The sequence below is a fragment of the Penicillium maclennaniae genome (genome assembly GCF_028827695.1).
Source record: "Penicillium maclennaniae strain IBT 15551 chromosome Unknown utg000004l:1.0-3007600.0:1.0-3009580.0, whole genome shotgun sequence".
NCBI classification, from domain to species: Eukaryota; Fungi; Ascomycota; class Eurotiomycetes; order Eurotiales; family Aspergillaceae; genus Penicillium; species Penicillium maclennaniae.
In genome coordinates this window covers 1,471,331-1,495,353 of record NW_026623216.1, presented here as the reverse complement: position 1 = coordinate 1,495,353, position 24,023 = coordinate 1,471,331, and the positions used below count along the sequence as shown (strand labels likewise).

Below are 24,023 nucleotides of genomic sequence, written 5' to 3'. Positions count from 1 at the left end.
GCCAACCACATAGTCGCATGGACCAGCGTGACTCAAAGAGTGCCTCTTTATCTCTTATCGGAACCCCACGGTCCAGAGTCACCCACTTCTCGCCACTGTTAATCTTCTTTCCCCTGAAAAGACCTTCTGTACAGAGTCAAAGTACATTCAGACCACGGTCCCTGTCATTTATATATCACCATGACTCAAGACAAGCCCCCGATCGTCTGCGTCTTGTAAGCGCCCCCCTTCCCCTCACCGCAATCTACATCTCCAACACCTGGACACCTACCCCTCCAAACCATGACCGTTCATTTTAAACCCCGGGAACCCCCCCTTGACATAATGTACCATTGCTAACAAGCATACCAGCTGCGGCTCAACAGCCGGCAAAAACCCAGTCCACCTCGAAGCAGCACGAACTCTAGCCTACGAATTTCACAAGAACAATGTCCAACTAGTCTACGGCGGTGGCACAACAGGCCTTATGGGTGAGATTGCCAAAAATCTCGTCTCCCTCTCCGGACCCCAGGCAGTCCACGGCATAATCCCCCGCGCCTTAGTCAAGATCTCCACCGTGACCGCCGAGCACAGTGTCGCCAATGGCAACACCAGCACCGGGGAAGGCAAAGCCGCGGAACGAGTAATCTCTGAAAACGAGGAGGAAGGAATCCCGGAATCAGAATACGGGATGACGACGATCGTACCGGACATGCACACGCGTAAGCGACTGATGGCGACAAAGGTGCTGGAGGGAGGACCTGGGTCGGGCTTTGTTTCGCTTGCTGGGGGCTTTGGTACAATTGAGGAGGTGATGGAGATGACAACGTGGAACCAATTGGGGATTCATCGCGTGGGGGTGGTATTATTGAACATTGATGGGTACTGGGATGGGTTGTTGGGTTGGGTGAAGAATGCTGTATCGGAGGGGTTCATTAGTGGGGAGAATGGGTCGATCCTGTGTGAAGCCAAGGATCCTACGGAGGTTTGGCCTAAGCTGTTGGCGTATCAGTGTAGTAGTGATCGGATGCAGCTGAATTGGGGGGGAGGAGTGAGGGTTTCCTTAGATTGGAGTTCACGAGGCTTCACCAGGCTTAACGAGGTATAGAGACGAAGAAACATAGGCATTGTTCAAATGAATCAGGCCCACGGTAGCTGGTATAGAACGGCAGTGCACAGCATCAATTATTCATGTCTATGCTCTCATTAAAACTTCGAAATTTATGAATCCTCCATGGTCTCATCCTCAGCTGTGCCAGACTGCTCAGAGCGCTCGAGCGCCTCCAACAGAGGTACCGTCTCCTGACCCTCATACAGCTTGAAGCTCTCAAAGCGACCCTTGGCGCCCTCACCAGCCAGTCCAACAACACCAATCGAGGTATTTTCCACCGTAAGCTCCTTATCCTGGCTCAGACTTTCCTTGAGCGCGCGCAGGCCGTGATTGATCAACTCATCGCGACTGCAATCGTGGAACTTATCCAAATTACGCTCGAGGTACGTACGGGCCATCTGCGAACGGGCACCGATAGCACAAGCAACCATCTCGTGAGTGAGGCCGGAAGGCTGGAACTCGAACAGGTGCGGGCCAGCCTCATCGACACCGGCTACCAGCAAGCCGACACCATAGGGCCGTTTCCCGTAGTGCTGGGTGTTGGTCTGAGCGCGGTCACCGATCTGCGAGACGATGCGGTCGAGGGGGATTGGTCGGCCGTAGGTCATCTTGGAGCCGAGAGATTGCTGCTTCATGAAGTTGGAGAGGACGCGGGCGTCGGAGGCTAGGCCTGCAATGGCAATGGCCATGTGCGAGTCGATCTCAATGATCTTCTTCTGGTAGGATGAGAGTTCTTCTGCGTTGCGCTGGAAGGATAGTGGCGCTTTTAGCTCAATTCTGATATGTTTCTTGTGTTTGGGGTAGAGCGAACCTTCAAGCCGACCAGGACGGCATGTGTCTTATTCACCAATCCCACGACGACGGAACCTTGCTTCACGGCTTCTTGGGCATATTCAACTTGAAATATCCGGCCTTGTGGGGAGCTAATGGGACTTGAATTAGGATGTGTCCTTGGCGGGATCGGGGGAGATCTTACAAGGTGACGGCATCGTTGTCGTAGTTGTTTCTGAACATGGCGAAGGTCGAGACGAATCAGACCCGAAAATATGATGTTGGATATCGACTCGGTCAGGCAAAGAAATGAAAAAGCAGACAATCAAGATGGGAGCCCGGAGCAGAGATGGGGAAGCTGGAGCAGGCAGGTGAAGGTGACGCGGTGTAAAGCATGAGCTCCGACAGCCTGAGGCAACCACACCCAGTGACCGTCAGGCGCCAACGTCACCCATTCCTCGCAATACCTCCAAGCTCCCTCTTCTCGATCCCTCTGGGACTACCATCCCTGCGCTACAAATTATTCTCTCGTCGGAATACTGTGTCGTACCATTCACGTCTCCTTCTTGTCCCGCAGCTTTGGCGACTCCGCAATCATGGCGGCTGGACTCAAGACCATCATCGCGCTTTCGTTTGTACGTGCTCATGTCAAGCCCACACGCTGGGCTGGGGATATAGACTTACTGTCTTTTAGGTGCTCGCAATTGGATTCCTGCTCGTTATTCTCTCCTCCGCCCTTTGGCACAAGTACTGGCCGCTCCTGGTCGTCGCCGTCTATATCATTGCGCCGCTTCCCAATTGGATCTGCGGACGAGTTGCGAACCCAGATGACTTCATGGACAGCTCGAGCAACTCCGCGATGGATTTTGGGCGTTTTATGACTGGTTTCCTGGTCCTCACTGGAATTGGTGAGTTTCGTCCCGTTGCGACCCGTTGCGATGCCTTTCCCCGCATATACACTTCCCACATCTAATTCTGGGCCTACACGATGGAACATGTTTCTTTCCGGATAATCAAATTTGCCTTGGGTCTTTGGTCGCTGGTTACACTGTTACACTCTGTCACAAGCCTGGATTCGCTGACAGCCCCTCTTCTCTAGCACTTCCCGCCATCTTGGCCCACAGCGGAGAAATCGGCCTCCCGGCCATGATCATGTCGATCTGCGGTGGTCTCTTGATCTACGGAACGATCATCAGCTTCTCCATGTTCTTCCAAGAGCAGGAGGAGTTCTGATTGCAAGTGAATCGCTGGTGGTAGTCCCTTGACTTGCTCAGCTGTTCTTAGGATTCCTCCAGACGTCAAAATTGCTTTCATGATGACATCTAATTTTCGACAAGCTTGGTTTCTCCTTTGCACGACATGTTTCAGACAAATGGTTGGGAAAGCATCACGGCGTCCATTACGCTCAATGGCTTTCGCATCTCATTGGCTATGATACTCTGGGTGTACGTTGAACACAGTGTATATATAGATATTTTTCGATTATTTCGACTCGCAAACCATCAACGTTAAACAAAATTTGTGGCATTCTTGAAATTAGATATGGCTCACGTGATCTCGCGCGCGAATCTAGTGCGCGTCCCGCGGGTGTCCATAGACGTAATTGCGGATCACCCACTTCGACAACACCAAAAATGCAATGACCATGTGAGACGCTTCTGCTGTCGAACTGTCAATTATGAATGTCTGGACAGGGTCTGTTTCTTTAGGTTCCGACCGACAACTGAATGGTATTACCACCAACGCCTCTCGATAGCTTGCGCTTCTTGCTGACCATTGTAGGGATCCGTTTGGTCGATCCGACCTCCCACTGGCCATGCGATATCCCCAAAAGCTCAAATCTCTCTTTACGCAGTTTTGTGAATCCGTCTTTGGTCCCTTTACACGCGCGAGCGGGTCCCAATCTCGAGTTACATACATCTCACGCGGGCACATCACAATGGCTTCAGACCAAGCTCACCGGCGCTATATGGCCAGACGGGGACGAGTTAGACCTCCACCAGCCATTACAGTGTCCAACCGGCCTGCTGCTTAGCGTAGGCGGTACTTCTGTCAAAAATGCTGGCGTAGTCACGTCGGATCTCTTGATTTATGGCGTGTTATCCAGCGCAACATCTTGTGCACGCCCACCCACTCCACCACATTCGTCACCATCTGAGATCAATGGCCAAGTGAATCCACCACCCAGAAAACCGTATGAACTCAGAATTTACGCAGCACCACTCTCCACCTCTCTTCTCGCTCAAGCACAAGCCTTCCCGTCACCACCACAAAGCTGCGACGGCGAAGGAATTTCTACACAGGCCGAGTTCCTTCCAGACATCAGCTCGCCCAGCCCTAAGAGGAAACGAGTCGCGACTCTCTTCGAGGTCGCAGCACAGCATCACCGGCGTGTTCGGCAACGAGGCGGCGAGGCCGTCTCCCAACTAATGGCAACATCACGACCATCATCATCTTCACAGAACCTCCAATCTCTTCGCGTGAAGCGCGAGCCCGAAGACGACACACCGAGTCTTCCATCACTGGACCGAGTTGCTGCACACAGGTCACGCTCTGTATCCCTCGGTGCCAACGTGCACCGTCCAGGTAGCAGACTCGGCGTACGTGGAACTCCAGGTGTAACCGCCGACCCGCAAAAGCGAGCACCAACACCAAACCCATTCCTCGACTCCACCTCACGTCGCGGGCTGCAGCAGACCCAAATTCCATCGGGACTTTCCGTCTCCCTCGAAGATACAGCGATGCCGAAGTCCCCACCCAAAAGCATGGAAGCCGTAATTGCAGAGAATAAGAATCTTATTACGAGGACCATCCTCACAGCCATGCGTCTTTATGGTTTCCATCGCTCCAATACTCGGGCTTCAACTAAACCCGCTTCTGGCGACGATCCTGAAACTTCAAATGCAACGCCGGGGCCAGAGACATTGCGCGCTGAGACGCCAGCACCAGGCGCTTCAGCAGACGACGATGAGTTCAAATCTATGTACCATGCAACCTACAAAGCAGCAGCCTTTGCACTGCGCAAGTATCTTAAAGAGTCAGCGGGATCACCGCCTCTCTTACTGGAGAAGAACAAAACCATGACTTGCATCGACGAGCTATTAAGACTTTTTTGCGAGGATCACTAAGGCAATATGCATGGATCCTTATAACGCCATGTTACGACTTTACGGATTAATGGTACTTCTGTTTTCAGGGCGCTCAGGGACTACATGGGATGGATTTCACATTTTCGACACAACATACCGTCACGAAGCGCAATCACATCATTTTGAGTCTCCACATTGCATCTTGACATTGCAACTTACAATAAAACTCAATCTACAGATCTCTAGTTCAAAGAACAAGTCGAAAGCAATTTGAAGACGCTAAGTCCTAGCCCTTGAGCCAGATGCGAATGCCCAAGCCAAAATCATCAGCGCATAAAATACAAAGCCAATCCTTCCGCCATAAACATTTCTAATTTAGGGTATCGGTTTGGCACCGGGAAGAATAATCATAGAGCCAGGTTGTAAGTGTAGTCATCCTCAATATTCTGCGACACCCAGAGAACAACCGAACTCATCATGACCAGTCCATTCGCAACCACATTCGCGATACCGAAGTAGAGCGTCTGAATCGGATAATCCTTGATAAGGTATTTGAGAACCATGACAGTCTAGTTCGCTTCGCATTAGCCACTCAATTCTCAACAATGCTCCAGACCCAGATTGGAAGATTCAATGCAGGGTAAAGGAAAGGTATATACGTACGACACTCCCAGCAAGACCACCCGCCAAAAGCGCAAAGCCAAGGAATAACACAAATCGCGCCTTCCACGCAACGCCCGTCCCCGAATAGCTGAAACTATCGGCCTGCAACCTCGATTTCTCAATCGAGTTGATCACCAGCATGCCCAGTGCGGAACAGATGCCGGGGATCCAGTCCACGAACTTGATATGCACGTCTGAGCCATTGAGGGGGCTATGCGAGAAGGCGGCGACGTCCACGAGGAAGAAGAAGCCCGCGGCGAACTGTATATCACACACGAATGATTAGCTTCCGCCGAAAAGGAAGTGGACGAGGTGGGGGCTGTGATTAGGGAGCTGCATGCGACTTGGGAGGTTGGAGGGTTGGAGACTGGACTGGACTTACCAGGGCGCCGGAGGTGTAGACGCCTGCGTTACGGACGGCGGCGTTGTTGAGCCATTCTGGCTTGGAGAAGCGGAAGAGACGGTTGCTTGAGACGTCCATGGTTTTATGTGGTTTGTTCGATGTGATGGTCGTTGGGCGCGAGGATGACGATGGCTTCTCGGGGAAATGTCGGGCCGGCGGAGAGATTGTAGCGAATGTTTTGGGGCAAGTCTGTTGTGCATGGGGGTGTCCACCACACTTACGAATACGAATCGGTTCAAATTTCGGATCTTAGGGGGAATTTCCAGAGTTGCGGATGTCCGGGGGAATGCTTCTGCCTTTGCTTTCTGTTGGTGTCAAGGTTTGTCGTCGTCATCATCCATGTTACGTTGTCCGTAACTGTGCGGTTCAGGCAGCGAGATTTACTTTCTAGGTTTCAACAGACTTGAGCTACTTATGCAGATGATTCTAGGTATACACAATTATTCAAGGCAACTTCCATGACAAATTATAATGTTCATGTATTGGTGGGACCTGAGTCCTGGGGTATATTTCAATTCAGAATTCAAACTTTTCCTGCCTAGAATTAGGCTTGCGTGACGAATTGTTACGCGGGACCATGTGGGCGAGATAGATCCGCCTTGTTCAGTGCCGCGATGCAAGAACGTCACTCGAATCGTGGTGCGTGAATCGGGTCGACTTGTCGAAGCCAGTCCGTTGGTCAACGGCCAAGTGGCTCGAGCCACTGGTGCTCTTTGCACCGGCGCAGTATCCCCGGCGCCAAGATACCGCGTTGAGGTTATTCCAGCGCATCGTTCTCCTCACATGCTGTAATGCAGCATCGGAGAGGTATGTCATAGAACATCATTTTACTGCCCAACAGCAATTCACTCAGAGCTGACGGGAGTCTCTCGCAGCTTGTCCATAATAGCATCCACTGCCTCCATATCGCCCGAGTCGACCTTCTCGGCGGAGTAACCCTGGGGAAGAGCCTTAACCAATTCATTCAAAGCAGGCTGGTAGTTGCGCACGGCAGAGGAGAGCGCATAGATCGACTTCTTGCGCGCGAGAGCGTTGGGGTCGGCAATGGCCATGTTGGCAAGAGTAGGAATAGCATTCAAGACGACAAGCTGCGCAGAGATGTTAGTTTCAATCCCAACCATTTACGCCAGATGCTGGGGTTCCAGGGGTACATACCTTATCTTGCGCCTTCTCATTGTTCTGTACGGCAGTGCCGATACACCAGGCTGCGTATCGGCGCAAGTCAGGCTCCTCGTGCTTGAGGAGCTGAACCAATGGGGTCCAGAGACCCAAGGGCTCGAGGTTGTTGGCGTTGTCGATGCCCTCAATCAGCTGTTCGAAGTTGTCAAAGGCGATGAGCTTGTTCTCGAGGTCGGACTCGTCGGAGTGTAAGACCTCCATGGCAGCCTTCATGAGGTCAGCCTCGGTAGGACCGCCAAATAGGGCATTGATCATGTCCGGAGTCAGATTGCCGCGGGGCTGGTCGGTGGGGTTAGGAGCAGTGACGGTGCCATCTTCGGTTTGCTGCTGGGAGTTGGTAACACTCCACTTAAGGAGCTTGTTCATTGAAGGGTCCATATTGAGTAAATTGGGAAGGTATAGCGGCAGTCGAGGAACCGAATGCAAGAGTGCGGCTCCGTAGATATATGAGGGACACTGAAATTACACCGTATGACATAATCACAGAATCGAGATGCTTCGTGCGGCACCCAGCGGGTTCCAGCACGTGACTTTCCACACCGTCTTCCGACACTGCCACCTTTTTCGAAATGGCGGTAGACAGATTGCGTGTACCGTGCAAGGTACCAAGGTAGCCTTATGGACACCCTAGGTTAGGGCAGTAAATGCATTCAGCACATACACTGTGCCAACCGTCATGATATTCTATGTCTCAAAAGACCACATGTCTGGTCTGATGTATGCAGCGTGCTGGTACCCTTAAAGTACCTCTCTTGACCTTACGTGGCCTATAGCGGCTGCGAAAGGAGGGGTTCTATACTTAGAAGTGACCTGCTTTCCCGGTTTTAACGTCCCCCCGCCACATGTGAACACACTTGGGAACGTATCTAGTTGGACATTGGACATTCTAGACGTCGATTTAGGCATCTAAGCTCCATCTTCTTCGTGATAGGCGCCAAGGTCATGATGTCGAGGCCGCGTAGTTGCGTCAGCGCTATGGGATGCACCCTGCCCAGTAGGAATTGAGGCGGCAGGACCCTGTGCCCCACGAGGATGCGCAATTGCATTGTAAAATAAAGATGATCGGACATTCCTGCCTCGGAATGAAGTTTATAAAGTAGAGGCGGTCGATCGGGGAGGGGGGAAGGAGTTGGTTAGTCGAGACCCAGGCGCACACACCAGGTCCACGTCCCAACCATCACAAACCCTCCCCTCCTCTCCACTTCTCCCTTCCTTCTCTTCTCTCCCCTAACTCTCTCTCCCCATCTCTATAACTTTTCCATCTCCCTTTAGTCTTACTTTCATTCACCATGGAAGGTACGTGATCTCTACCGTTGTGGCTCCCTTAATTACTTGGATGTGGCTTCTCCCACCCCCTCTTCCAGAGCTGGGGGAAGCCTAACCAAGCTGACCGGGAGCCGCTCACCCCGACATCCCGGATTCGTGGCTAATTCATTGCTTCTCCTACAGAGGAAGTTGCTGCTCTCGTTATCGACAATGGGTACGTGATGCATTGCGATTCGCCTGGGAGCTCGACCTGGTCATTTCGGTCGCGGTCCATCTGTCATCTCCCTCCCTCCCCCCTATCCGCCGCTACCGCAAATTGAGTCCCCAATCGCCTCCCAGACCACTCCCAGCGTGGGCGCTGGGCAGACCAGAATGCCAATGATCGAGGAATCCATTTACTGATGAATTGTCTCAGTTCGGGTATGTGTAAGGCCGGTTTCGCCGGTGACGACGCACCTCGAGCTGTCTTCCGTAAGTGCAACCCCACAGAACCCGACACCCCTCCTCCTGGCACGGACTCCCGCCCTTGCGTGGGTAGTCAACCACCTCGTGCTTTTTTGGCCCTTTATGCGGCTCTGCTGTTCACTCTTTTGCTGGAAATGTTAAATTTTACTGACTCCACTTGATTAGCCTCCATTGTCGGTCGTCCCCGTCACCATGGGTAAATTCCACCCCCCCCCCCCCATCTTGACTCTCCATCAACGAATGGATGGCAACTTTGATAGAAGCCCTCCCAGAAACTAACATGCGCACAGTATCATGATTGGTATGGGCCAGAAGGACTCCTACGTCGGTGATGAGGCTCAGTCCAAGCGTGGTATTCTGACTCTGCGCTACCCCATCGAGCACGGTGTTGTCACCAACTGGGACGACATGGAGAAGATTTGGCACCACACCTTCTACAACGAGCTCCGCGTGGCTCCCGAGGAGCACCCCATCCTCTTGACTGAGGCTCCCATTAACCCCAAGTCCAACCGTGAGAAGATGACCCAGATTGTCTTCGAGACCTTCAACGCCCCCGCCTTCTACGTCTCCATCCAGGCCGTTCTCTCCCTGTACGCTTCCGGTCGTACCACCGGTATCGTCCTTGACTCCGGTGACGGTGTTACCCACGTTGTCCCTATCTACGAGGGTTTCTCCCTTCCCCACGCTATCTCGCGTATTGACATGGCTGGCCGTGATCTTACCGACTACCTGATGAAGATTCTGGCTGAGCGTGGTTACACTTTCTCTACCACTGCCGAGCGTGAAATCGTCCGTGACATCAAGGAGAAGCTCTGCTACGTCGCCCTCGACTTCGAGCAGGAGATCCAGACCGCTTCTCAGTCCTCCAGCCTCGAGAAGTCTTACGAGCTTCCCGATGGACAGGTCATCACCATTGGTAACGAGCGCTTCCGTGCTCCTGAGGCTCTGTTCCAGCCCAACGTTCTGGGTCTTGAGTCTGGTGGTATTCACGTCACTACCTTCAACTCCATCATGAAGTGTGATGTTGATGTTCGTAAGGATCTGTACGGCAACATTGTCATGGTACGTCTTCCCCCCCTTCTCTATCCTTAGCATTCACGCATCAAATACTGACCTCCCCCCAGTCTGGTGGTACCACCATGTACCCCGGTATCTCCGACCGTATGCAGAAGGAGATCACTGCTCTTGCTCCTTCTTCCATGAAGGTTAAGATCATCGCTCCCCCGGAGCGCAAGTACTCCGTCTGGATCGGTGGATCCATTCTCGCCTCCCTGTCTACCTTCCAGCAGATGTGGATCTCCAAGCAGGAGTACGACGAGAGTGGTCCTTCCATCGTCCACCGCAAGTGCTTCTAAGCTTCTACGCTTTGTTGATCGTCTTCGCTCTTACTTTCCTGGTGTATTAAAAGGCAGGATGGAGGCACTGGTGGATCGCAAGCGTTGTGGGACTCGCATTATCCAGCGAATAGCCTGAAAATGGAAATCCTCGATTTTAGTGGAATAGAGTCGGTCCTTGTTTTCTTTTCTCGTCTTTTGTTTCTTTGCGAGTCCACCTCGAGCCACTCTTTAAATCTCCAAACCCCCGCCGACCTCCAGGGCGCACACGCCGAGGCGACACGGTGTAGGTGAGGATGTGTACATGGAGTTGGCACCGGTTCGCGTTCCTTTTTCTGTTCTAGCCTTACTATCTTCGAAATTGTTGAGTCGTGTCATTCTGTTCAAGTTGTAGACCCCACTTGAAGCTCGTAGAGTAGCCCTATTCCCATGGAGTCAGTAGCTGCAGATGAAATCATAGAACTGACGTCGAAATAGAAGTGTCCCCTCGTGATCGAAAGACCACTCTTGTCGCTTAACCAATTAGGCGCTTCCAATTATTCGCAGAGGTTTGTCTGAAACATCCAGAGGAAACCCAGTGGGGCAGAAATATGTTACAGATATACATCTTCGGCCGACGCCGAGCGTTTTAAGTCCCTCGGGCCATGCTAACTCAAGGAAACTACTGTCCTATCCAAAATACAAGGCTAAATCAAGAAAAAGACTCAAGTGTAATCTTCATTGCTCAGAGTGCGGGAGTATATATCATTTATCCATCATACAGGATCAGCATCAGTCATTCCAGGACTCACAAGCCCCCTTTTGTATAAAACGTAAACCAAAGTTAAAAATAAGAAAGAAAGATGGAACAAGAACGAGAACAAGTAGCGAGTCACAGACCAAATGTCACATCTAAGCCCAAGACTCAAGACCAGAGAGGACACAGCCCTCATCCTCAGCACGAGCCTGCAGCTCACCAATGCGGTAAACAGCCTCACCCGCAGCCTCGAAGCTCTGACGAACAGCAGCCTCCGAAGCAGGGTCGACAGCGATGATCATACCAACACCGCAGTTGAAGGCACGAGCCATCTCGGCAGCCGAGACGTTACCAGCGCGCTGAAGCCATTGGAAGACGGAGGGCTGAGCCCAGGTGCGGACGTCAATATGCGCGGACAGAGTCTTCGGCAGCATACGGGGGACGTTCTCGACCAGACCACCACCGGTGATATGGGCGAGACCCTTGATAGCGGCGGGGTGAGCGGCGAGAGCGGCCAAGATGGACTTGACGTAGATGCGGGTCGGGGTGAGGAGAGCACGGCCGAGGGAAACGTCCTCGGGTAGGCCGGGGACGGTGAAGGGGGCCTTGTCGGTGTAGGACAGGCCGGCGCGGTCGACAATCTTGCGAACGAGCGAGTAGCCGTTTGAGTGAGGGCCTGAGGAGCCGAGGGCCAGCAAGACGTCACCGGGGAGCATGGCGTCGGTGTAGGGCAGGATAGGGCGGGCGTTGGGGCCGGTAGTGTTGATGGCGCCGACGGCGGCACCGACGGCGTCGTAGGTGTCATCGATGAATAGACCGGGCATCTCAGCGGTTTCACCACCGATCAGGGCACAGCCTGCTTGGACACAGCCGTCTGCGACACCGGTGACGAAGGCTGTGGCTGTGGGGACGTCGAGGTGGCCGCAGGAGTAGCAGTCGAGGAAGAAGAGAGGCTCAGCACCCTGGACGACGAGGTCGTTGACGTTCATGGCGACGAGGTCAACACCAACGGTGTCGTGGATGCCCACAGTGTGAGCAATCTTGAGCTTGGTACCTACACCATCGATGGCTCCGATGAGGGTGGGAGAGTGAGGGTGGTAAACGGAGTTGGCGGCGGGCAGAGAGAAGAGACCACCGAAGCCACCGATGACGGCGTCAGTACCAGGGCGCTTGGTGCGGGCGACGGAGCTCTTAATGCGGTTGACCAGCTCATTTCCAGCGTCGATAGAGACACCAGCGGCGGCGTACGTGAGCGAGGTGTCGGCAGTTTGGCGGAACGCACGGTGGGCAATGTCCTTGCGGAAGAACATATCATCGAAGTGGATGGTGGCGATGCCCTCGTAGCTCTTGGAGACGGCCTCCTCGAGAGTCGAGGCAGTCGCAGTGGCAGCGATGACACGGCCGCCATTTGTCTGAAGCTCGCCTCCGGAGATAGTGGTACCGGCATGGAAGATGAGAGAGCCCGCGGGGGTAGGGTCCAAAGTGATGACCTTGCCCTTAGCGTAGGAGCCAGGGTAACCACCGGCGACGGCGACGACGGTGGTCGAGTACTTCTCCTCGACCTTAACGGTGACACCGTCGAGCCAGTGCTCGGTACAAGCAACCATGATCTGAGCCAGATCGGTATCCTCGCTCAACAGAGGCAGCAGGGTCTGTGTCTCGGGGTCACCACCACGGACATTGTACTCGAGAACCTTGGGGCCGTTCTTGGTCATCATAAGACCAGTGAACAGGATGCCAACGAAGGGCATACCATCCCGACGCATACCATCAATTGAGGGTTGGATGATGGTGCGGTCGATCTCATCGCGCACCTCCTTGGGAGCAATACGAGTAGGAGCATAGCAGCCCATGCCACCAGTGTTAGGACCCTTGTCCCCGTCAAAGATACGCTTGTGGTCCTGTGCAGGAGGGAGGGAGCGAATGGTGTAGCCATCACTGAAAGTGAGAATGCTCAACTCATCACCCTCCAGGTACTCCTCGATGACGACCTCGTCACCCGCGCTGCCGAACTGATGGTCCACCATCATCTCCTTCAGCGCCTGGTGCGCCTCCTCCTTAGTAGTGGGGATGACAACACCCTTACCACCGGCAAGACCATCGGCCTTGATCACGACGTTGTGGGAAACGCAGTCGAGGTACTGGCGGGCGGACTCGTAGTCCTTGAAATTTCCGAAGGCAGCGGTGGGAATCTGGTGGCGGTGCATGAAGTCCTTGGAGAAAGTCTTGGAGCCCTCCATGCGAGCAGCAGCCTTGGAAGGACCGAAGCATCGGATGCCAACTGTGATTGAAAGAATTGGCTTAGCAATTTGCGCGGAGATCGGAACGAATAGATTGAATTACCAGCCTGGAAGTAACCCTGGATACCATCGACAAGAGGGGCTTCAGGACCAGGAACAACAAGGTTGACCTGATTCTGCTGAGCGAATGCCACCAATCCAGGGTAGTCATCACCCTTGACGTTGGCATTGGCGATCTTCTTGTCAGCACCCATACCAGTACCACCATTTCCGGGAGCGACGTAGACAATGTCGACGAGGGGCGACTGGCTCAACTTCCAAGCAAGAGCATGCTCACGGCCGCCATTGCCAACAATGAGGACGCGCAACTGATCTTGGGCCATGGTGGGGAGCAGTGTCTCGAGCGACTGGTGAAGTTAGTGACTGTGTGAGTCTTCCGCGGGGTATGCCCCTCCGACAGAATTTGAGGGTGGAGGTGGGATGGGTGGATGGAGAGCGGTATTTTTCACACCCAATGGGAAAGCTTAGGGCATGAATCGACTCACCTCGCCGAGAAAATTGAGAAGCAACTGCGTAAAGAGTGGGTGAGGAATCGTGGAGTTTGATGCAGCGCTGATAACTTTTTTTTTCTGCCGGCGGCGGTGTTTCTCCGGGGATCGGAGGCCGTGGAGGTAAATTGGAATAGACTCATGCTACACCTCCGGACGTGTTATGAAGGCTGTAGATCAATTTCTGTATCAGAATTGAAGAGGCAACATGATATCGTCAATTGCAGACTATGGAGCCTTACCAATTGTGCGGATTTTTACTGGGAAAGGCTCTAGCTAAGGGCTTTACAGGAGCAGATTGGTAGCTCAAAGTCAGAGGGATACCCCGAACTCGAGACCAGAGATGAAAAAGATCGCTGAGAGTTTAACAAATTCGCTCAATCTCATGAAACATGTGTCAATTTTCATGCTTCAACTACAATCGTTGTGCTGTATGTAGATCCTGAATGCCTTACAGCCTTATCGGAGCGGTGGGATATGGCAGAAAAAACAGCGCCGCGCGACGCTCCGCCGACTCGGACTCCTGTCACGTCTCGGGAAGTTGGAAAGATTTCTTTCATTCCTTGTTTCTTTTTTGCTTTCTAGTCAGGTGGTATGTTTCGGACCTCTCTTCGGTCTGCTTCAGACCCTCTCCGGGACCATGTGTGCCTCTCCTGCTTGAGCCACCGCTTTGTCGCGCCGTCCAGGTTACGTCAATTCCACGCCCGACCTTTCCTGCGCATTGAAGCCAGCAATGGAACATCTGAGAGCAAATCGGACAACGCGCCGCTTTCTTCCACCTCAAATCAGGATGGGGGCTTGGCCACAGAGGTACAGTGCCGCTTATCAAGAATCGCCTTTGTGGTAGCGTGGATGATAGTACTGACTGAGAATCAGAGCGATGCGCACTCCAATCTCGCCTCGAAAGACGATGCGACTTCGCCGCCAGAATCTTCAAATGTCGAGCATACGAAGAGACTCAGAGATCGCCGGTCATCCCAAAAGACCAAGATGCAGAGGAAGCTGGAACAATTGAAAGCCAAAAGCGAACTCGACAAGAAGCAATCGGAAGCGACCTCCAAAAAATCTGAAAATAAGAATGATGCGCACAAGAAAGAAACACCGTCCAAGCCAGTGACCAAAATGCTTGAGGAGCGGATCAAGAAGACTCAAAAAGAGAAGAATCCAGACGAACCCAAGCGCAAGCTTACGCATGTTAAAAATTTCGTGCTCGAAAAGACTACCGGTTCGATAGAGCATAAGGATGGCGATGTGATGGGTAGGTTTTTCCCTGTGACTACACTGAGTAACAGCTAACAACTCGAAGCACTGGATTACGGAACAGCCCCCGTCCCTCGTTTGTCATTTGGACTTGATCGAGTGCTTTTTAAGTAAGTCCGTCATTACCTCTCATCTTTCAATCCTCTAACCAAGAAAGTCCCGGTGTCTACCAACTAAGAGATCCTCGATCGCGCGTCTATAATTTTGATCCCTACCTGGGTAAAATCATGCCTGTGACAGAATTCGACTTCAATACCCTCAAGGATTATATCACCTCATCCAAGGATGAAACCCTCCGCAATATCGCGGTCAAAGAGAAGAAGAAGTACGTTGGGTCTTCTTCCAGTATGACTTCGGTGCTTTCCCACTTCCATTACCTTCTGTCCTCGTGGCGGCCCGTGGACACGAAGACAGTGTCTCGCGGCTTCCCAGAAACATTGACGACCTTTACTCGTCTGCTACGTGCACCCGCCGCTATGTTCCTTCACTATCAGGATGGAGTGTACGCGATTGACGCAGACAAAGAGTTCGATCACGCCAATATTCTCATGAATCTCGGAAAGTCTTTAGAGAAGCTGCTCACTCTGCCGAAGGAAGATTTCGAGCGTTATCGACGAAGTCATGAGAACAAAATCTCCGCGGCAGAGGAAGAGGCCATTCCTGAATCCTACCACTTCTCCAGCTACGGCAACTTCATCATGCGGTCCCAGCTGGACGCATATGATCACCGCCTCCCAGGAACAGGCATGTTTGATCTGAAGACCCGAGCTGTGGTCTCGATCCGTCAGGATGCAAAGAACTTCGAGCACGGCCTCGGCTATGAGATCAAGGACCGATTCGGTGCCTTTGAGTCTTACGAGCGCGAATTCTTTGACATGATTCGCGCCGCATTCCTCAAGTACTCCCTGCAAGTACGTATCGGCCGCATGGACGGTATCTTCGTCGCCTTTCACAATGTCGAGCGCATTTTCGGCTTCCAGTACATCAGTCTTCCTGAGATGGACCAAGCTCTACACGGCCAATACGACACAGCCCTCGGAGATGCCGAGTTCCAACTGAGTCTCGGCTTGTGGCAAAAAATCCTTGATAAAGCAACTGAGCGATTCCCCGAGAAGTCCCTCCGCTTCCATTTCGAGACCCGGGACGCAGTGACACCATTCATGTACGTGTTCGCCGAGCCCGTCACGCACGACGAGATCAGAGCCATTCAAGAAAAGAATAAGGCCGCCATCGACGAATATCAGCAACGCCTCTTGAACCTTGAAGTGAGCGAGGACGACTCCGACCTTGACGTGCCTACCCCTGAGCCTGTCGAGGAAATTGCCGAGGAGGATAAGGGATCACCAGATGCCGACGACAATCTCCTCGCTTTTGCCCTTACTGTCCGCAACAAGGTAAATGACGCCTACGTTGAGCGACCCGTGAACTTCACAGCCGGCGACACCTGGTCTCTCGAGTACGAGATGAGCGAACTCTCCCCGACACAAGGCCGTACGCTCTACAGGATGTGTCAAGCGCGGCGACAAAGGGAACTGGCCGGCCGGGGCGAGGACGAATCACAAGACTCTTCGAACAGTCAGTACATTCGCAAGCTCCGCGCAATTGCGAAACAGGGCCGACGGTTCCGCAAGGAAGAGAACAAGCTGGACAAGGAGCGTGGTATTGTTGTTTTGGGAGAAGAATCAACGTGAACATGCCCTGGTGGGATGTTTATATTCATGATTCTGGCATATTGATTTGAGATGGCTGTCTTTCATTCCATTCTCTGTACATGTACATTAGACGCGATTCCCTTGCATTGTATTTACGGGGTTTGACTGTTGGCCCATGGGGGCCGTGTATAATGAATTTTCTAGGGAGTTGTGGGGAACTGATATCAACTCGTCTCTTGCATCGCACATGATAAGGCCTTTTGTTCCTAACACCGATTCCACACCTGATTGTACCAATTCTTCGCATAAGGGTTTCCATCTCACTCGATGGATGTAAATATTTTTATAGTTTCAACCACCACGTGATATCACCAGCCCTGGCTCCCCATCCAAGTTGCAACATAGAGACTACTCATTATCTTAGACCAGAGAACCTGTAAGATTGACAGTGATAGTGTTGCTAATTCATACTATTTCCATTCGGCCAACAAGTGACCTTTCCCTCCAAGAGCTTACGAAGCAGAATTGCGGGGTCACAAACTTCGACACACTGGACACTCTGCAAAACCCCATATCCATTTTCAACAGAATACTCTCATATCATATCCATAATGCCTCTCTATGACATTAAACATATATGCCTCCTCCCCTTCACCATACAAGAACATCTAGCAATCGCCATAATAAACCTACACGTCACACGATTCAACACACCCCGACGTTTCGTAAACGTCTGATTTACAGACATCAGATCGTCTCCGAGGCGGGAAACAGCGCCGCTATACACGAATCATCACTCGAACACGAGCAGGGTCGAGTTGGACTAACGAGATCTACGTTGGCACTGTAAAGCAGTGGTCTCGATCTGGGAGCAGACTGTTGGTCAAGATGGCGAACGAGGTTTAAGGATTGTTTGGGTGATGGGGGCTTTGACGACGGCTTTGAAGGCTGGGATCGCGAGGCCGAAGATTGGTTCTTTTTATGAAATTGTATAACTTCGGTTCTAGGATATAGTCTGCTTAGTACGTAGGACTGATATTCATGTTCGATCTGCAGACTAGAGAGGAGGAAGAGTGGCTTGTCGCTAAAAAATTCTACATTCGAAAACCTGGCCGATGCAGGAGATGAGTAAGTGATTGAAGTAGTCGCAGAGTTGAACGGGGAGTGAGGTGAAGTCTGATCAAGGTGCCTCGATAGAAAGAGACTAAGACCAAGTTGTTGGTCTGATTTGGGGTGGTTGGCTCAAGCTCAAGCTCCATTTTCCAGAAGCATTCTCCATGTCTAATAGTATGGGCTTAGGCTCGAGAAGCTGTCTCATTCCTGGACTGATATAGCCACTTCAGAAAAGCTAACGTATTCTAGAGTCATTTCTCTTAGAATGCGCCCAGTGGACAGTGTCAAGAAGTGGAATTCTAGATACTGATCCCTTGGAATGGGATTAGAACATTCTTCTACATTTAGACCTACAAGTTTAGAGCGAAGCACAAAGAGTCCAAGATCAAATGTTGCGTAAGCACTGAGCACCGACCCGATCTAGTCAAGAATTATAAATTACCCCTTCAAACCCAAACCCAGTGTCAGGGCAATGCACACAAGAGAGAACCACATCCACATCAGTCCATAAGGTATTCAGGATCACATTGAAAGGTTCATCAGCCACTCCGGTCTCCGATTCAAGGAGATAGACAGTTTGAATGAAAATGAAAAGCAAAAAACGCCACGCTGCTGGATGCCAACGCCAAAAATAATCTAGGCGGAGCGCCAAAGCCAAAATCAAAAAGAAGAATAGAATAGCAAACGCCCCAGAGGATGAAAGTAATAGGAAATGGGTATCAGTGTCTTGGTCAATGCCTAAAGACGGGTCTGTGATGCAGAAATGGTAGGATTCGTGGGGGACGAGGTGTGTGCACTCGAGGGTAGACCTATATAGAATCGGGATATTCATATGGCGGGTGAAAGGGGAGGGGAATATGTACAGCTATGTACACGTCAGATGCTATTCAAGCTCCTCCAAGTCGAGCTTAGGCGGTGCCCAGTCCAGCTGTGGTGCCTCATCGTTTGAGACGCAAACGGGACGTACGGCCTCGACTCGTGGACGTTCTTTCAAAGCGTTGCCTCGAAGGAATCCTCGCAGAGCAGACGAAGCGTTACCGTAGGTGCTGCGCGCGCTGCCGGTGCCAGTTGAGTTCGTGCTTGAGCTGCGTACGCTGCGGACACTACTCGCCTTGGTCACTGCGGTGGGAACAGCAGGGACGGGGAGAGCCACACGGGTGGCTGATGGGCTGAATGAGCCAAACTCTAGGGGGAGGATTTGGGAGGCGCGAGTGGGTGGAGAGCGTAGATTTGGAGCGCTTTTCTTCCGGAGATTCCTAGGTGGGATTTTGAGCTCTGGTTGGCTGTCTTGAGATTCTGTGCGGAGGTGGATTGAAGATGCGTGGTCGGGCGGAGATGCGTGGATCTCATCCGCTGATACGGCAACTTCCAATTTCAGGTTCTCAAGCATCGTTCCCAGGCTTGCTGCTGTTGCAGGTCGGCCGTCACTGGCTGCATCGTCGGTGTCGCTGTCTTCGATGCCGTGTGCGATGTTGTAATTCCGTAGGAGGTACCGGCGGAGACGAGCAACTTCCGAATCCCATCTGCGTTGTAACGACTGCAGGACCAACTCCACGTTTTGTGTGGATAATGGAGAGGGTTCCTGTGGTGATTCACGGAGATTGGCTGGTGGTGGCTTGCTCAGTCGGTGGTTTGTGTTGCTAGGGCGAACACCAATCGCGACATGTAGAGAACGGCGGATCGAGTTTGCTGTAGAGCTTTGAACGGTGCTAGCGTCCCAGCGGACGTTGTCAACTTCCCGGCGCACCTTGTCAAGAGACATTATCCGATCTCGATCCATACAAGAGAGACTGAGAAGAGTGCGATTGCCTTGAAGACCATTGACAAGCACGGTGAACGACTGAAGGTTGATATCATTGTTTTCGCAATGCACTTCACGCAATGATTTGTTCTCCTCCAACACAGAAGCCAGGGTATTCGCACCCTGAAGACCAAGTTTCTGGTGCTCAATCCTGAGCACTTTTAGAGACGTGTTCTTCTTCAAGCCAGTTAAGGCAAGGTTGAGACCAATTCCAAACCTGGCAACATCGAGATGCGCATTCTCGCCACTGATGTCGAGAGCTTCCAGGGTCTCATTCTCCTCGAACATTAGCTGTAGCATCCGACAAGTCTCAGGCCCAGCATCATAAGGAAGAGAAGCCTTGGAAATGTCAAGATACCGGAGAGTCCGGTTCTTGCGAAGCGCATCCACCAATTGCCGAAAATGCTCTTCCTTCTTGAAGTCGATCATCTGCATAGAAAGATGAGAGGGTGTCATGTTCTTGGCAATGGCATCGAACAGGAAAGAACATCCATTATCAAGCCTGTTTTCATTGACATGCAAATGAAGGCTGCGCGGAGAACCTGGACCAGCGGACATTGAATGCATGAACATGGCAACGTCTTCGCCGCTTAATCCGCATTGATCAAGTCGAATCATGCGCAAATTCTGCGAACGATCACTGGCGAGATATGTAGCAATAGAGTCGACGGTTTCGCGATTAACGGCCGTGCGGCTAAGAATAAGCTCTTCGAGTCTCCAGTTGAACAACATTTCTGCTGTAATAAGCGGCTCGGTGCCCGATGTGCGCGAGATACGTGAGAGATTGATCTTCCGAATTCGGCCAAAGTACCCGATGTACTGCTGGAGCACGTCGGGGTTCAAACGACCCTGTACACCAGATATGTTGATAGCTTCCAGAGACGACTCTTGAGCAACAAGGGTGGACAATATGAGATCAAGGTCATGCACAGACAGACCGCAATCGCCGACCTCCAATGCTCGCAGATGACTACGTGGTTGAGACGCAGCATCCACCAGGTAGTCAAGATCCGAATCGCCTAGTCTGATTCCGTTCAGCACCACCCAGTCTGCACTCGTCAACTCCCGACGGCAGACTGGGAAGATTGCCTCTGGGATTCCGCACCCTGGATCCCTGCTGCCTTGTCCAAAGTAGGGGTTCGAGTCAGGCAATAGGAAAAGTCGAGCCGGCGTAAACTTGAGCTCTTCAATGTTAATGCGCGTACCTCTTGAGACAAGACACTCAAATTGGATTGTCCCGGGATACGCACAAGCGATCCTGTTCTGTCGAGGTGCACATCTGCATCCACACCGTAAAAATCGCGGAGACCTTGCAAGGCGTCAAGATTGATACCACGGAATGAAATTGACTGAAACGACTCATTGTATCGAAGGGCGCGCATGACTGCAACTAATTCCAGAGCACTGTATCGCGGGTTCTTCGGGGACGCAGGCCGAAGAAGTCGGAAGCATGGAGCATCCTCGCAGTCCAGGTCAATCGTATACCGAATATTGGAAGTATCGATGTCATAACTGGCAGAATAGGCAACCAGGGTCCGATCGAAGCAGCCATAATCCTCATCCAATGCCACCGGGGGGAAGTTCTCATCATTTCGCAGCTCACGTGGCACAACAAAGTCATATGGCTGTCTTGTCCATAGCGGGCGCAGAAACTCGGTGTGTTGTCGAATCCAACAAGCAACTTCGACCGAGTGAACTGAAGCTAGGAATACGTTGAAGGATTTCCGCAGCGGGACACTTGTATATTTTTTTAGCGAATCAACGGGGCTGAAAAATTCCAAGAAGAACTTACCGGAAAGTGAAATGGAGACTATCATCGCCGTACTCCATTGATAAACCAGTCAGGTTCATGAGACCAAAGGAACTGGCGTTCTCAACATCGGGCAAGGATACCACGGAAGACCGATTAGTGGCTTTTTGCATGGGTATCAAATGAACTTTGTGCAGCCCAATTGCAAGGTAGCATCCGGTTGGCGACAATTTGGTGAGATCGTCCGAAGATGAGCGAGTTGGGGACTTGCTGGAGGCGATTTGTATGACACGGAACATTCGGAACGTGGCCGGGTCGTAATCTCGTTCGTGTCCCAACATCCTTGTTACATACTCAACCGAGCCCCGATCGAATGGTTGAGGGTCGTTTGATCGTGCCATCTGTGCAGCTTGGCGAATACCCACCATCCAAAGGTTCAACTCTTGAAGATCGGGGGTTTGCATCTGGATTAATGCGGCTTTGTGCGTCCGTTCATCCAAGTAGGCCACCTCGACTGTGGAGGATAATCGTCCGTCATCCAGCATATACACCGCGATGATGCTGTTCAGAGGAATACCTGCTGACACTTCATTCGAGACCATTACTTGCATGTCTTGTAAAGAGCTAATCGAGGCGATGGAATGGCGGTGCGAGGCCGGGGCTGGCCTATTGTAGTTCGCCGGGATTGAAGGAAAGACATCAGCAGCTTTGCTCTGATTCTTGAAGCGAACTAAATGCGTATCGGTAAGGACAAGATAGTGGCTCTTTTTCCTCCACATGCCGCCCGTAGTCTGGATTTCCCCATGGTGGAGGATTGCCGAGGACCAGATCCCATTTCGGGGATTGATCGAACTTTCATCCCCGAGAGAGCCAAGGGAAGCACTGAGCGACTCGTCGTCGTCCACAGAATGAAGCGACTTCAAGGAACCGAAAACTGACGCACGTTTCTTCTGCAATGACTTCCTTCGCGGGTGGGGGGGCTTCCACGGTGGGCGTTGATGCAGCCATCGCTGCAGACCAAGCAGCAACTTCTGCATTTGCAGATCCGGGGCGCCGTAAGACATTTGGTCTAGGACTTTGGGACCGGCCAAAGAAGCCTGAGTTGCGGCGGGCTTTCTTATCTCGGGACAGGATATCATCTGAGGGAGTGCGAGCGTGCAAGATAGGTCTGGGAGGCGGGACGGAGCTTGTGGATGACGGGCTGAATAGGCTAAGACTTTTTCTTCGCTCCTTCTTGCCATTGTGGTCGGCCATGGCGAATTCAACACACGGGTCGAAAGGAGGGACACAAGGTAAGAGAGTGGAATGAATTGGCGCAAGAATGGTGAGCGATTAGCGTATCTGATCTACGACCCAAACGTCGTTTCTCACTGAGAGGTTGTTAGTGAGGGATTACTCATGCTGAGATGCAAAAGTGAATTGAAAAGCTCGAGAGGAGTCTGGGGAGAGAGATGGAAAAGCGGGGATGGAGGAGAGGGTCTCGTACGGTCGAGCTTCGCGACGCCATGAGAAGCAATTGACAAGCGAAAGCTAAGGATAGCAAGAAGCTCCACCTCTAGCGGAACCGGGGAATATATTGAAAAGAGCCCCAGACGCGTTTGGCAGCTGTCAACAAGGTGGCGAAGAAGAGGGGTTTTTGGTTGCACCGGGAGGTCACCGGAAGGGGGAGGATTCCGAAGATGCGAAATGCGCCTAAACACCAAACACCAAAACCGGCGGGATCAAAGAGCGGTGATCAATTGTGATCGCTCCAATACGGAATGCCCTGCTTGCCGAAGTGAAATCCGACCGAGAATGAGGTCAGAAAGTGCCGATCGGGGGAGTCTCTGGAAGCAAACGAGGGTGGAGAGAGAATGATGTCAAAGAGAAGATAAAGATCGTCCAGGACCTTCAGATGAAAACAGTCACAACGGTCGAAACAGAACCGAACGGGAGATTAGAAGGTGGGTGGAAAACAAAAAGGAGGTGAGAGAGGAATGGACGGATGCAGCAAATGTTCGCCCCATCAACCCTGATACTTTCACCATCTCCATGTTTCAGATTGTGCTTTTCTCTTCTTTTTTTGGTGCTATCGCATCCGAGTCATGATCCTAGTGTACTTTTGACTGAATCCTATCTGGGAATGCTTTGTTCTGAGTTTCTATGGTAATTCATGTTTACATTCAGCTTGTGCCTCGTCATCTACAGGTACGAGACGTGCGTTCGCGACAGGTCGAACAACATATGGAGAAGCATATCCGCATTCAACGCATTCAGATGATTGGGAGACAGCCACGTAAGAGGCGTTCTCCACTGCCCTGGATATGCGTCGGCTAAGAATACCAAGACTACGCAGGTCACTGCAGGGATCGTGCCTGGGCAACGAACCATAGAGCCGTGGAACTATAGAACCGGCAATCACTGAGACTATCTACACTTTCTTTCATAGCTTGCATTCGCTCGCGCGCGGATTGCTTTCAGGAATGGACAGCTAGGATCCACACTGGGGCCGATCGGCCACGCGATGCTGGTAGCTCAGGGGGGAGAAGAAGCAGGGCCCGCCATGGAAATGGGGATCACAATATACAAAGATCGCCGCCCTAGGGAAGCCCAGTCAATTCCTCGGGCGGTTCAATCCCATCCCATTTCCCTCTGATTAATGACTTCCACAATGGCGATCGAAA

At 52.0% G+C, this 24,023-nt stretch overlaps 10 protein-coding genes across 10 annotated transcripts; 5 read left to right on the top strand and 5 right to left on the bottom strand.

Moving 5' to 3' along the window:
- Positions 1 to 180: 180 nt before the first annotated feature.
- On the top strand, positions 181 to 1,087 carry N7477_004743 (LOG family protein; the record flags this gene model as incomplete). The annotated part of the gene is made up of 2 exons (XM_056966406.1): positions 181 to 215; positions 352 to 1,087. 2 exons carry the CDS (start codon positions 181 to 183, stop codon positions 1,085 to 1,087), a joined length of 771 nt encoding a protein of 256 aa, XP_056823187.1.
- A 113-nt stretch (positions 1,088 to 1,200) lies between these two features.
- Positions 1,201 to 2,104, bottom strand: pre5 (proteasome core particle subunit alpha 6; the record flags this gene model as incomplete). The annotated part of the gene is made up of 3 exons (XM_056966405.1): positions 1,201 to 1,836; positions 1,902 to 2,013; positions 2,067 to 2,104. 3 exons carry the CDS (start codon positions 2,102 to 2,104, stop codon positions 1,201 to 1,203), a joined length of 786 nt encoding a protein of 261 aa, XP_056823186.1.
- Positions 2,105 to 2,457: 353 nt separating this feature from the next.
- On the top strand, positions 2,458 to 3,094 carry N7477_004741 (Vps55 family protein; the record flags this gene model as incomplete). The annotated part of the gene is made up of 3 exons (XM_056966404.1): positions 2,458 to 2,496; positions 2,556 to 2,769; positions 2,961 to 3,094. 3 exons carry the CDS (start codon positions 2,458 to 2,460, stop codon positions 3,092 to 3,094), a joined length of 387 nt encoding a protein of 128 aa, XP_056823185.1.
- Positions 3,095 to 3,588: 494 nt separating this feature from the next.
- On the top strand, positions 3,589 to 4,989 carry N7477_004740 (uncharacterized protein; the record flags this gene model as incomplete). Its single annotated transcript, XM_056966403.1, has 1 exon — positions 3,589 to 4,989. One exon carries the CDS (start codon positions 3,589 to 3,591, stop codon positions 4,987 to 4,989), a length of 1,401 nt encoding a protein of 466 aa, XP_056823184.1.
- Positions 4,990 to 5,357: 368 nt separating this feature from the next.
- On the bottom strand, positions 5,358 to 6,094 carry N7477_004739 (UPF0220 family protein; the record flags this gene model as incomplete). The annotated part of the gene is made up of 3 exons (XM_056966402.1): positions 5,358 to 5,519; positions 5,614 to 5,874; positions 5,996 to 6,094. 3 exons carry the CDS (start codon positions 6,092 to 6,094, stop codon positions 5,358 to 5,360), a joined length of 522 nt encoding a protein of 173 aa, XP_056823183.1.
- Positions 6,095 to 6,861: 767 nt separating this feature from the next.
- Positions 6,862 to 7,573, bottom strand: fes1 (Hsp70 nucleotide exchange factor FES1; the record flags this gene model as incomplete). Its single annotated transcript, XM_056966401.1, has 2 exons — positions 6,862 to 7,104; positions 7,172 to 7,573. The coding sequence occupies 2 exons, from the start codon at positions 7,571 to 7,573 to the stop codon at positions 6,862 to 6,864; spliced, it is 645 nt and encodes a 214-aa protein (XP_056823182.1).
- Positions 7,574 to 8,484: 911 nt separating this feature from the next.
- act1 (actin ACT1) lies at positions 8,485 to 10,281 on the top strand (the record flags this gene model as incomplete). The annotated part of the gene is made up of 6 exons (XM_056966400.1): positions 8,485 to 8,491; positions 8,645 to 8,675; positions 8,877 to 8,932; positions 9,092 to 9,122; positions 9,217 to 9,988; positions 10,051 to 10,281. 6 exons carry the CDS (start codon positions 8,485 to 8,487, stop codon positions 10,279 to 10,281), a joined length of 1,128 nt encoding a protein of 375 aa, XP_056823181.1.
- An 870-nt stretch (positions 10,282 to 11,151) lies between these two features.
- On the bottom strand, positions 11,152 to 13,619 carry ade1 (bifunctional aminoimidazole ribotide synthase/glycinamide ribotide synthase; the record flags this gene model as incomplete). The annotated part of the gene is made up of 2 exons (XM_056966399.1): positions 11,152 to 13,277; positions 13,340 to 13,619. The coding sequence occupies 2 exons, from the start codon at positions 13,617 to 13,619 to the stop codon at positions 11,152 to 11,154; spliced, it is 2,406 nt and encodes an 801-aa protein (XP_056823180.1).
- A 759-nt stretch (positions 13,620 to 14,378) lies between these two features.
- Positions 14,379 to 16,735, top strand: N7477_004735 (Pet127 family protein; the record flags this gene model as incomplete). Its single annotated transcript, XM_056966398.1, has 4 exons — positions 14,379 to 14,594; positions 14,661 to 15,042; positions 15,091 to 15,154; positions 15,202 to 16,735. 4 exons carry the CDS (start codon positions 14,379 to 14,381, stop codon positions 16,733 to 16,735), a joined length of 2,196 nt encoding a protein of 731 aa, XP_056823179.1.
- A 1,957-nt stretch (positions 16,736 to 18,692) lies between these two features.
- N7477_004734 (uncharacterized protein) lies at positions 18,693 to 22,614 on the bottom strand (the record flags this gene model as incomplete). The annotated part of the gene is made up of 4 exons (XM_056966397.1): positions 18,693 to 20,792; positions 20,816 to 21,347; positions 21,403 to 22,242; positions 22,304 to 22,614. The coding sequence occupies 4 exons, from the start codon at positions 22,612 to 22,614 to the stop codon at positions 18,693 to 18,695; spliced, it is 3,783 nt and encodes a 1,260-aa protein (XP_056823178.1).
- Positions 22,615 to 24,023: the final 1,409 nt, after the last annotated feature.